The sequence below is a fragment of the Sitophilus oryzae genome, unplaced genomic scaffold (genome assembly GCF_002938485.1).
Source record: "Sitophilus oryzae breed Bouriz unplaced genomic scaffold, Soryzae_2.0 scaffold_1590_pilon_pilon, whole genome shotgun sequence".
NCBI lineage: Eukaryota > Metazoa > Arthropoda > Insecta > Coleoptera > Curculionidae > Sitophilus > Sitophilus oryzae.
The window spans coordinates 772,847-785,936 of NW_022146270.1; the positions used below are offsets into that span (position 1 = coordinate 772,847).

At 32.2% G+C, this 13,090-nt stretch overlaps 1 protein-coding gene across 2 annotated transcripts in view; it reads left to right on the plus strand.

Moving 5' to 3' along the window:
• Positions 1-13,090, plus strand: part of LOC115879960 — a 58,133-nt gene that overhangs the window by 13,200 nt on the left and 31,843 nt on the right. For both annotated transcript variants that reach the window (XM_030897027.1, XM_030897026.1), the window contains exon 2: positions 8,266-8,489. In XM_030897027.1, the coding sequence (XP_030752887.1) occupies positions 8,266-8,323 (58 nt within the window). In that variant the 3' untranslated portion in view covers positions 8,324-8,489. The remainder of the gene's footprint in view (positions 1-8,265; positions 8,490-13,090) is intronic.

Sequence of the window (13,090 nt, forward strand, 5' to 3'; positions counted from 1 at the left end):
TAATAAACAAAATAAATAAAGGCAGTGGAAATCCGAACTTAATTTAGTTTCTATTACATATACAGGGTAGTCCGAACTGTATTCCGGAAACTTCGGCAGCAAATTCTGCAGATAAAAATAAGTAAAAAAGTTTGTATAAATGTATGTCCTAAAATGCTTAGTTTTGGAGATACAGGATTTAGAAATTTGATTTTTATTTCGATTTTTCCAAATAATTTTTAAAGTAAAGTGAATACTTGGATGAAAATTGGTGTCTGGGAGTTTTTTGACATGAGAAACTTGATTTTCATGTCAATATGACTCCCACTTGTAGAGGGCGCCACCCAAGAACAGTATTATAAACTAATAGGATTGCTCACCCTCATAAGACGTACGTTTGCCTCTTCCCGCACTTCAACTGACAGTTGTGACGTCATTGTAGTCCTTGTCATGATAGTTTGTATTATGGTAAACGTATAAAGATAACAGCTGAGAAATTTTGACATAATTATTTTGTCGATTTTAAATATGAAAAAGGTTGTTTTTAAAGCTTGTAGAGCTATAGAATGTATAAATACGTTCATTTTGTGTTGTGGATTGTGACTAAGTGCCTACGATATTGTTTATTAATTAATTATTTTAAAGCAAAATATGGAAGTACTCTAAAAAGAATACCTGCAGAAGGTGATGCTGGGAACTGCAGTTCTTAAAAATGCATTATCCGGGTATTTAATTTTCCGAAATTTTCTATATTGCATACATATAAGGTGTTTAAATAAACAAACTAAATAATGAATGTTTTGCATACGGCAACCAATAATACACACACTATCATGACTACAATGACGTCACAAAGCGAGGAGTTTTCGAATGCACCTGGCAGAATTCACCTGGCACTTTCGGCTGAATCAGCAGTTCTATTAGGTTTTATCTGTTCTTGGGCGCCACCTAAATATTTTTTAACTGGTTTGAAGGGCAATAACTTTTCTCGTCCGTGCCTGCATAAAACTACTGAGTGAAAAAATATACATTTCCGTGACGTAAAAAATGCCTCTTGGTAAAAATCGCTACAAGCAACCGTTCTCAAGATATTTAGAATAGAAATAGCCAATACATGTCATTATTGACAAAAAATAAGCACATTGAGTAAATAGTTATTTGACTGAAATAATAAATTTGGGAAATTTTTATTTTTTTAAATTTATTTTTCATCGTTTTTTAAATAATTTCTTCGAAAAAATTATGATAAAACAGTTTCTGTTGAGCTTTTGACACAAAAACGTTTCAAATTTATGATTTCAGTCTAATAACTATTTAGTCAACATGTTTAATTTATGTCAATGATGACAGGTATTGATAATTTCGATTCCAAATATCTCGAGAACCATTACTCGTAGCGATTTTTACCAAGAGACCTTTTTTACGTAGAAAACTTCGTAAATGTATATTTTTTACACAGTAGTTTTATACAGGTACGCACGAATAGTTATTACCCTTCAAACCAGTTAAAAAATTAGGTGGCGCCCTCTACAAGTAGGAGTCATATTAACATAAAATCAAATTTCTCGCATGTGAAAAAACTCCCAGGCACCAATTTTCATCCAAATATTGAAGTTACTTAAAACCAAAATAAGAATGAAATTTCTACACCGTGTAGGTATCTCCGAAACTAAACATTTTTGAACATACATTTATACGAACTTTTTTACTTATTTTTATCTGAAGAATATGCTGCCGAAGTTTCCGGAATACAATTCGGCCCACCCTGTATACTTATTTCACTGAACAATGCTGAAAGGTGTCTTAATGTGCGCACTATGTAAATACATATTGTATAATTAGTGTTTTAATATTTCCACAGAACATGTTTACTGACATTTTACTGTCATAATATCAATAGAGTGTTCGCGAAGCTTAAGAGGCGAAAAAATTTCGAAAAAATTACAGAGAACAAAAAGTTATCGCGTGCAGCCATGGCGATGAAATCAATTATGTAAATTTTTTGACTTAAATTGCCCGGTAAGAGCTGTTTATCTACAACGATCTTTCATGTTGCAGACTGTTGTTGCTAGTTGTGGATTTGAAAGGTTTTAACTTTATTAATGCCCCGACAGAAAGGATTTCAACACGAACTTTAAAATGAGACAGAATTAAATAAAGAACAGAAAATAAACCATGTTGTTGATATTGTGGTATCAGTGTAATTTTAATCAAACTTAATATTTATGTAAGTTTTTGTTTTTATTTGGTTTTCCAATTTTTTACATTAATATTTATCTATTTATATAATTTGTCTGTTCGACTGCGACCTTTTCAGATCTATTTTGGTCCTCTTCTGATCCTTAGGTTACATTCTCAAGTCCTATCCTTTTCAAGGTGGTCCGAACTGTATTCCGGAAATTTCGGCAGCATATTCTGCAGATAAAAATAAGTAAAAAAGTTCGTATAAATGTATGTCCTAAAAAGCTTAGTTTAGGTGATACAGTGTGAAGAAGTTTCATTTTTATTTCGATTTTTTCCAAATAATTTCTGAAGTAACGTCAATATTTGGATGAAAATTGGTGTCTGGGAGTTTTTTGACATGAAAAATTTTATTTTTGATGTTAATATGACACCTACTTGTAGAGGGCGCCACCTACATATTTTTAACTGGTTTGAAGAGTAATAACTTTTCGTCCGAACGTGTATGAAACTACTGAGTACAAAATAACATATTTACGACATTTTTTACGTGAAAAAGGTCTCTTTGTAAAAATCGCTACGAGTAACGGTTCTCGAGATATTTGGAATCGAAATTACCAATACCTGTCGTCATTGACATAAATTAAATATGTTGACTATGACTAAATATGTCGATTCCAAATATCTCGAGAATCATTACTCGTAGCGATTTTTACCAAGAGACTTTTTTTAGAGACCTTTATTTATTGACTGAAATCATAAATTTGAAATGTTTTTGTGCCAAAAGTTCAACAGAAACTGTTTTAATATAATGAAACTGTTAATATAAAATTCTGAAAAAAAATTATGATTGACTAGCGTGTACCAGCGACTTCGCTCGCATCGAATTAATCATTTGTAATGGTGATGATAAAGCAAAGCAAAAATTTCCATTAACATACAAACTGGATAAAATTTTCTCACATTTATGTCAGCATGAGAAAAAACAATATGGCGATATTATTATATAAATTGGTAATATTTGAGGGATAGTTTCATCTCGTTGGAATTTGACTTTCGAAAAATCCGTTTGCCAAAAATAAGCTTTTTACGTCAAGCAGTTTAAGCAGAATCGTGGTTAAGAAATTACCCAACTTTTTAGAACACCCTGTATGATTTTTTAAAAAATTTCAAAATATGTAAAAAAACCAAATAAATTATGCTTGTCCAAGCGTTTTCCCGAAAGACTAACCGTTTTCTAAATAACAAATATTGTAATATTTGAGGGGCGTTTTCACCCTCTTGGAATTTGAGATTCGAGAAACCCCTCCTTATCGAACCTCTACACCCCACAGTCAATCCGTTTGCGAAAAATCAGCTTTAAACGTCAAGCAGTTTAAGCAGAATCATGATTACTCAATGGTCATATTTTATGAAACACCCTATATAAATTTATAAAAAATCTTAAAATATGTAAAACAACAAAACATAATATACGTGTTTAAGACTTTTTTCCGAAAAACTCACCGGTTTTTAAATAAAAAATATTTTAATATTTGAAGGATAGTTTCACCCCCTTAGAATTCGAGTTTCGAAAAATCCCTTCTTATCGATCCTCTGCACCCTAAAGTCAATCTGTTTTCCAAAAATCAGCTTTTTACGTCAAGCCCTTTAAGCAGGATCGTCATTAATCAATGACCAGATTTTTCGAAACAGCCTGTATGCATTTTTAAAAAATCTAAAATAATATGTAAAAAAACAAAATAAAATATACATGTTTAAGCGTTTTTTTGGAAACTTGACCGTTTTTTAAATAAAGAATATTGTAATATTTGAGGGGTGGTTTCACCCTCTTGGAACTAGAATTTCGAAAAATCCCTTCTTATCGAACCTCTACACCCTAGAATCAACCTGTATGCCAAAATTGAGCTTCTTACGTGAGTGGTTTGAGCAGGATCGTGATTAATCAGTATGTCAGTCACTTAAAGATTTTATATATCAGTATAGATCTAAAAAAATATAAAAATTCTCAAATTTATCATTTCAGTCAAATAACTATCTACTCAACATATTTATTTTTTGTCAATAATGACATGTATTGATTATTTCCATTCTAAATATCTTGTGAACAGTTGCTCGTAGCGATTTTTAACAAGAGACATTTTTTACGTAAAAATCACGGAACTATATATTTTTATAGCCTAGTAGTTTTATACAGGACACCCTCTTTATCTCCGAAATTACGCATTTTAGGACATATGTACATTTATACGAACTTTTTACTTATTTTTATCTGCTGAATATACTGCCGACGTTTCCGAAACACAGTTCGGACTACCCTGTATATTTCATTTTAAAATTATCGAAATGATATCTTATTTTTTATAAAATTGACATATCTATGAGCAATCGATAGAAGAAAATTAATTCTATTCCCTTGATCGATGTTCGTTTCAAGATAGTAATTTATAAGTCTTCATAATGAAAAAAGAGAAAGAGAAAAAACATCTAACACAGAAGTGACACGTCAATGAGAAACAACCATTATTAAAAACCGTCTGTCGTTTTAAATGAAATATGCCACATTTCATTTTGTAAATTATAAAACGAGTTCTGAAAGTTCTGGTAGCATTCGCATTTAAAATAATTTATGTGACACAGAAACGGAAAAAAAATGAGGTCGTACGTTATTATTATGACATGAATTAATAAATATCCTTATTGGAGGCTTCACCTCCGTCAATATTGCTATTAAGTACCTGCTTATGTCAAGATCGATAGTAATTATCTGTAATTAAAGGAACGTAGTCTAAAATATTTAAAATTTACGTCAGTTATATATAAAATGTAGAAAACCCCTTTACTTATACAATATGATCGAAAGGAACCGACGTCAGCGATGGCTATATGAAATGAAGATCGCTGTCATTTTATATGTAAAATTATATGGGGAATGTCATTGATTGTCATTTCTAAGCCAACTGAATGCCGATGAGCTAGATAGGCCATCGGCATTATATCTTGATCCAGAGCCAGTATTGGGAATACCCAAATGTATGGCCCGTAGCGCATTAAAATTCTGGATCAGGGAAAAGCAGAATGTCCATTGGAGAAACAGACAGGGACACAGACACAGCAAGGCTTTTATCAAAGGACCTAGCTCTAATACCGCAAAAGAACTGCTAATGCTTAGCAGGAATAAAGTGCGGATTACAACTAATAGTCCTCTAAACAGGACACATGGCTGTCAAGTGTTTCCTGAACAAGCTCAACCTGTATAAAGGAAGTCTCTGCTGCAGACTCTGCGATAAAGATCCTGAAACAGCGGAGCACATAATATGTCATTGCGAGGCTCTGGATCGCAAACGACACTTTTTATTTGGGAAAGCTAGGCTAGAACCGGAGAAACTATGCTCCCATCCTATCAAGGACCTGCATAAGTTAGTGCAGGGCACAGGGATAGGAGAATGGGTGCAGATATAAAAAGGAGAAAAACACAATAGGCCTCACAGGTCGCAGTGTTTCCGGCAGAGGACGACCCCTTGTTATGGAAAACCCTAACCAACTTGATGATGTTTTTTTTTTCGATCATACGGTACCATTATCATATTCAGTTAAATTTAGTTGTACTATACTAGCAGTATACAGTAGTTGGTACATATACTAGCCGAAACAGTTTGAATGAAGTGAGAGTTATTTTTGTCTTGTAGATTGAAACTTTGTCCGTATCAATTGATTTGAGAGTTGTAATTTGTTCTCTATATTTTTGTTTACATTTCTATTCAAGTATTTTCTATATGTTTCAATTTTCCCACTGTTTTCCGTTGAATTTCTATTCTATCATCATCATCATCCATTATTTTAGCTTATTCAACCATTTACAATTATTATGATGTAGCCTCCCTTACATACTTTTTTTGGAGTTGGGCCCATTGTTGTCTATTATTGGTTATGCGGCCCCAAGTTATGCCTGCTAATTTTCTAATACCATGGTCCCATCTCAGGTTCGGTCCTCTTATTCTTAATTCCGTAGTTACTATGCTGTAATTTTTGTAGTCCATCTGTTATACATTCGTCTTGCCAGGTGTCCTGCCCATTGCCATTTGAACGATTTGACTCTATGGATGACATCTATTACTATTATTATTATTTTATGGGTCTTTTGTGGTATCTACTCTATCTATGCATTCTATTCTTTTACGGTCTCTCTTGGTTATTGTCAGCATATTGCGTTCCATTGAATGTTGTGCTACCTGTAGTTTCCTTGTGATGTCCGTTTTAAGTGTCCAGGTTTCGGATGCATAGGTCATGACGTACACATGATGATGAAGTCTAGGTAGTATACATTGATTGAATGTTTTCTTCTTTAGATAGAGTGGCATTCTAGATTTGAATATGACTGAGTTTCTTCCATAAGTACTCCATGCTACTTTAATTCTTCTGTTGATTTCTGGTATTAGAGATCCCGAGCTGTGTATTAGCTGTCTCAAATATATATATTATATTCTTGTACTATTTCCAGTGTTGTGTGATTTATTAGAATGTCTTGTCTTTCCTTTTCGTTCGTTGTACATTACTTTAGTTTGTGTTGGACCCACTTTATTGCTGGCTGTATTTTGTTCATTAATTTGTGCTTGTAGTTCTGAAGGACTATTGGCAATTAGGACTATATATCATTCGCGAATCTTAGATGGTTATATGGCTCCATTCATAAAATATCTTTTAAACAAAATCTTTCACAAATAAATTTTATAGTGTATTAACGGTCTTACACAGTTTAGTTCTCCATCTCCAATATCAGTCATATCAAATTTTATGGTTCGAATAGTTGTCGTCTCGTTGTTTCTAGCTTCAAAATAAATCAAATGATTTATAAGATTTTATGTTTTTTTTTAATTTCGGAACCATAAATTATATCTATATATAAATAATCAAATAATTATTATGTTCTAGGTAGTATAATTCAGGTATCTATGTGGCGTTATAATTTAAGTTTTTATCACAGTATTAAGTATATGAAAATTTAGAAAAATATCGAAAAAAGATAAACAGATAAGAACAAATATATTTGGCTTAAGCTTTTATTTTTAAGTAGTTTGATTGCTGGTAGTAAATATTTACTACATAATTACATTATATTTAATGTATGGTGTATTTTATTTATTATTGTAATAATTTATATTGTCAAGAGGATATTTTAAAAACAGTTAAAATTTTCCATTTAAAAATTTAATTTATATTTGAAGGCGTCTCCTAGAGAGACTAAACACAAAAAAAGCAAAGAGGTGAAACAATGAAGTCAAGTATTGCAGACCATGTGTGGATGTGTGGACCAAGCCGCACAACATAAAATGGTCGTAAGCCCAGATTGTCTACAAGAAACCTCATTTTAAAAAGCATAAATTTATAGCATACAATATATAGTTTTTTATGTATCAAGGAAGTTATACTAGCGAGGGCAAAATTTTTGGCCCGAAAGCTTATGGTTCGAGGGATAATAATTGCTCCAGGTTACTAAGACTTTATAATTCCTATAGTATATTATAAATAGATAATTTTATTTCGTACTGAATTTAGTATATTTTGTCCCATTTTAAAACGATACTAATATTTCATTTATTAATCCTCCGATATATTTGTATTAACGCTGCCGGTAGGAACTTTCTTTGTTGCCAGGTTACTATTGGAAATGGCCTGTTTATAAATTGACGGTTGTTGTCAATCGAGTTCAGGTTTTTTTTTTCAAAAAACGCCTTACGCACGAATTCGAGACACATTCGAGTAGGTACGTTTCCATTAAAATGTAGGGAGTAATAAAAAAAGCTGAAGAAGCACGACAAGCGCTACTTCCACTTAAAAGTGAACCCATTTACCAAAAATAATATAAAAAATACCTTCAGTAGGTGGGACAGAAAAATATGGTAGCAGGGGATGTCGATGAAACTGTTCTATTGTAAATTTATTACTGTGACATTAATGATGTAAATAAATTATTAGAATTGTTAGATGAGTGTCCATTTTCATTATATTATTATATTTATTATTCAAAATCTTTATTGTATTACACTTTATTACATGTTAATATATATTAAATTACATGTTACCCCCCTTTTTTTTTTGTTTCAGTCACAATAAGGGCTACAACCCTTGGACTCTGCCATCGGTGACAGCCACGGGGGAATAACACAGGCTTCCACCTCCAAAAAACCTTTTTTGGAGGACAAACAACTCACACCAGCCGTCCTCTAGGACTAACCAGCCAGAGGCCTCTTTCACAGGGTTCGATCTAAACTCCTTCTTTTCCAAATGAGTGGACAGCGAGCAGAAACATCTTTGGACATCATCAACAGGTCTGTACATTCTGAAATATATTTTTTTGGAATTTATTTTTTTTTAGTATACTGCAATTAGTTAATACTTATATTAATTGGAGAACATAGAAACCCAAAATAAATATATAGGTTGATTACGTTTTGTGGATATTAAAATATTTTTTCTTAACATGAGAAATTCGATTTCGATGTCAGTATGGCCACAGATTATACAGATTATAAACTTATCGTCAAAAGCATTGTTTTTCGTGGTTCCAATTTTCGGAGGCGCGCACTAGTTAGGTTACTAGTTTGCGCACATAGCACGCCCCCACTTATGGTCTCTAAAATTGTGCACAGAGCCTGACCGGCCCAATTATTACGCTGTTTAAATGCGAGTTTGTTTTTGCGCACAGGAAATTTTACTCGTTTGCTCATCATCATAAAAAACAAGATTTTTATCTGTATACATAGTCATACGTACATACCTAATCTGTGGTATGGCTCCTATTAGTGGGAGGCACCATACAAATTTTTTAAGTGTTTTGAAATGTAATAGCTTTTCGCACGTACTTGTATTACATTATTGAGAGAATAGATCATTTTCGCTATTTCCCTGCTACGTAAAAAATGTCTCTTGGTAAAACTCGCTACGAACAACCCTTCTCAAGGTATTTGGGAATGAAATAATCAATACATGTCATCAGTAATAGAAATTAAGCATGTTCACTAGATTGTTAACTTTAAAAAAAGAAACCATGTTTGTTGTAGTTGATAAAACTTTCTGTTTTTCAGTATTAAGAGTACTTACTACAGGGATAATTTATAATATATGAAAGGTCCAGGGAAAAACTTGATAAGCCCCAATTTCTTTATTTTAGGATTTTATAATATTATAGTAGATCTAGCTGGTCCCTGCAAAATGTATAAACTCTGCAGGGAATATACAGGGTGAGTCTTAAAATAAGTGCAAATATTTTCAGAGCTGGTCGATCTCGATAAAAGAAACAAATTTTCTCTTGGGCGTTTTTCAAATAAGTCAAAATAACCGAGTTATTTTGCTTTGAAAATTTCCAAAAAAAAATGTTTTTTGTTTAAATTTTGAGAACCGCTGGATCTTTTTGCATGGGTTTTTCTTTCTTGTAAATTTAATCTACTACCTATGTTGCCATATTGTCAAGAAATTGTCTTTTTTAACTTAAAACTAAAAAAATCGCGCTTATCATGTTTTCCCCTGGACCCTTCATATGCGTTAATATTTTGAAACAGTAATTTAAAAAATCTAGTTTAGGTATCACTTTTTGAAGTTTTTCAGTCTAATACTGAATCATCTTGTGTATTTATAGTTTATGGCACATATGGCATAAAAAAAACATTTCCAATGAACTAGAGCTAGAAAAATTTTCTTTGAATTAACTGACCAAGACAAATATACACTAAAAGTTATTATATTACTTCCAAGTAATACGTTTTTATAACATTTTTACTTAATCACTTTTATTATTATTATTGTTATACACTTTTTAACTTTATTACATTTTAGACAGGACACTCGTGACCGAACAATCGAAACTGCAACAATAACTTATTAATTTTTATTACTTTCGGATTTATTACACAAGGCGCGTACTGAATCGGTAATAGTGCATGTATCATGTGCGAAGTACCACAAAATCCCAAGGCCTGGTTGTACTTTTAATGCTTAAAACTTCAAACTGATTAAAGCAATCATTCTATTTCCACGCTTAAAGGTCGCGCTCGTAAATCCCAGCCATAAATCTATATTTTTTCGTATTTTATGACGGAAAATTGTAGCTTCGAAAATAAGAATTTAAAATAGAGAACGAGGGCATACTTTTATTAGCACCTAGATCAATGGTAAGAATCCGTATATATTACAAGAATTCATACAGTGTGTTTTCAAGAAACTAAATGTTTTTATTAAGTTCCTCAGAAAAGGTTGATTTAAATGTTTCCTAGAATGTTTCAATTTTTAATAGATCTTGAAGTATCTATTACTTGCGGATTCATAATTTATGTAATAGGATGTGTTTTAATTAAAATTTATTAAATATGTTTATACTTGATTTGGTTTCCGCCAGTCCTAATCTCTAGGTAATCTCTCCATTGGCAGTTGAGGAATTTTCTGTAGATGACGTCTGTTATCTTGCTTTTCTACCTTAATGACTCTTCTCTCTTTTGGTCTATCATAAGGACTCTGGAGTTTCCTTATGATTTTTTGATACAATGCCCAAGTTCTACAGCCATATGTCACAACTGCCTTACCATATCAGTTTAAATATTCTTTTGGGCCTGTGTTGGGCCTACATGTGTGTATTCATCTACTACTCCCAGTATATCATTATTTAACATTACTATCCGTAAAATCACTGCTTTATGGTACCCCTGTATAAATCCGTTAGATCACTGCTTTTTGGTACCCCTGTATAAATTTAAGGCAGCAATAACATTTTTCAGTAAAGTTTATTTCTTTGCCTTTAAACTCAGCACAAGAATTAATTCTGAAAAGTAATGTACAGGATGCATATTTAAATATCTTTAAATATCTCAAAAACAAATGATTTTAAACATATTTAACCCTTATGATAAATGTCTTTTTTGGGCCCAAGAATCCAAAATATAATACCTGGTGTTCCATAAGAAAAAATATAACTTTGGTATATTTCAAAATAATTTTAAATTGTGCACATTGACTCCCCACACATACCCATAAAATATTTTGTTTCTACATCTTTCCGTTCTCGTATAATCAACCGAGGCGAATGAGGTGCGCCACCCTGTATATATGTACTTACTATACGTATACAGGGTGTTTCAAAAAACACGGAGATTTGTAAAAATAAGATTTAAGTAAAAATAAGATTTATTTTTCATATCAACATACGTAGTGATGGGATAACTCGAGCGAAAATTCGCTCGATTACTCGATTATTGAAATGATGTCGGTTATTTCAACGATTATGATGCAAGTGACGAGTTACGAGCGACGAACGCAAGCGATCCTAGAATGAAATAAATTGAAATCCGATTTTAATGTGACATACTCCATACAAAGCCGAGCGAATTTTCTACATACATTGCAGGTAGCAAATTTATACGACGTTATCCGTTGCGTTACAAAATGTTACGACCTACATCGACAATACTTCAAAGTAAACTAAATCAAGCGATTACTCGTCGCTCAGTCGCTTGCTACTTGCCATTCATTACCGAAAGAATAGTGGCGTTACGAGTTGCAAGTACAAGCGACGCGCGAAAAACCGTATTTGTAATACGAACGAAAATTCGCTCGAGCGATCGCTCGATTATTGAAATCGCTTAAAACTCGAGTACTCGATTATTGAAATTAATCGGTTTTTTCCGAATCACTAAACATACGGTCCGATTCTGCTTTCTTTCGTAGCTACCGAGTGTTAGTCTTCATTTTTTTTTCGATATATTATAAGTTTCTTCCAAGTGCTTTTAGCGATTCGAATGAAATTTTGAGGGTAAAAGTTACTATAAGTGCTACATATTTTAATGGTAAAAAAGTATCGACAGATTCACCAGGGACGTGCATATAGGTTATCACTGGAATATTTTTCTAAAAAAAACATGTGCGCCACTGACTTTTTTTCCTCTTGTTAGCAAAAAAGTGTATGCGTGTATGCCATCCAATGCCCATTAAAGGTTGTATCTTGTTATTTTGTACATTCCAATTTCCTCGATGAGATAAACAATAATTGTGATTGCAATTGCAATTCATCCACAATTAATAAAATAAAAATAGTAATAATAAATTATTTATTTAATCTAATGCATTATTAAATATTGTTAAAATTTATAACTCTGACGTACACGCAGTACACAGTGATATCTATAGCAAATTCACTAAAAAATAATCGTATTTAAGATATTTACAAAAGACCTATTTTTTAAGTCCTAACATGATGTAACTTTAAAACTATGCATTTCGGCACCCAGGCTTATAGGAACTTTATTTCATATTTTTTGATGAGGAATCAATGAGTACTTATTTACCATTTTGGCCATCAGTGGCGCACATATTTTTTATTAGAAAAATATTCTAGTGGTAATCCATATACACAAATTATCAGATAATTTAAAAATCTAAAAATGCTATCAGTTAGCTCTAATAAAGTGGCATTTAGAATGTGCAATTAGTTTTTTGATTTTCTAAAAAGTAATGAAAGGAAAAAATAAAATTGATTTTCAAAAAAATCCGTTTTCCCAAAAAACTCAGCAATCCTTGAAATTTTTTAAGTATTTTGATAGCATCTTGGTGAACATCCGAAGGCGCAACTTTGCCCCAATTTAACCATCTTCGTATCTATTACGGCTTCTGAGATACCAATGATCGTACCTCGAATTTGTAGCACCCTGTATATGTAAATTGTATAATTTATATTTTTTACTGCATTCATGTAGTGGAAGTTTTTTCTCTCACGTTTAACACAAGACCTTTTGACGTATGTCCAAAGCCTCAGCGCTAATCGAAAATCAAACACGAAACCGAATTTCGTTTTATTTAACGTTGTAATAACTGTGTCCGTTCTTTTGTTGTATTAACAATGGCGTCGCGTTATTCCTTTGTACTTTACCTCGCCGTACAGGAAAGA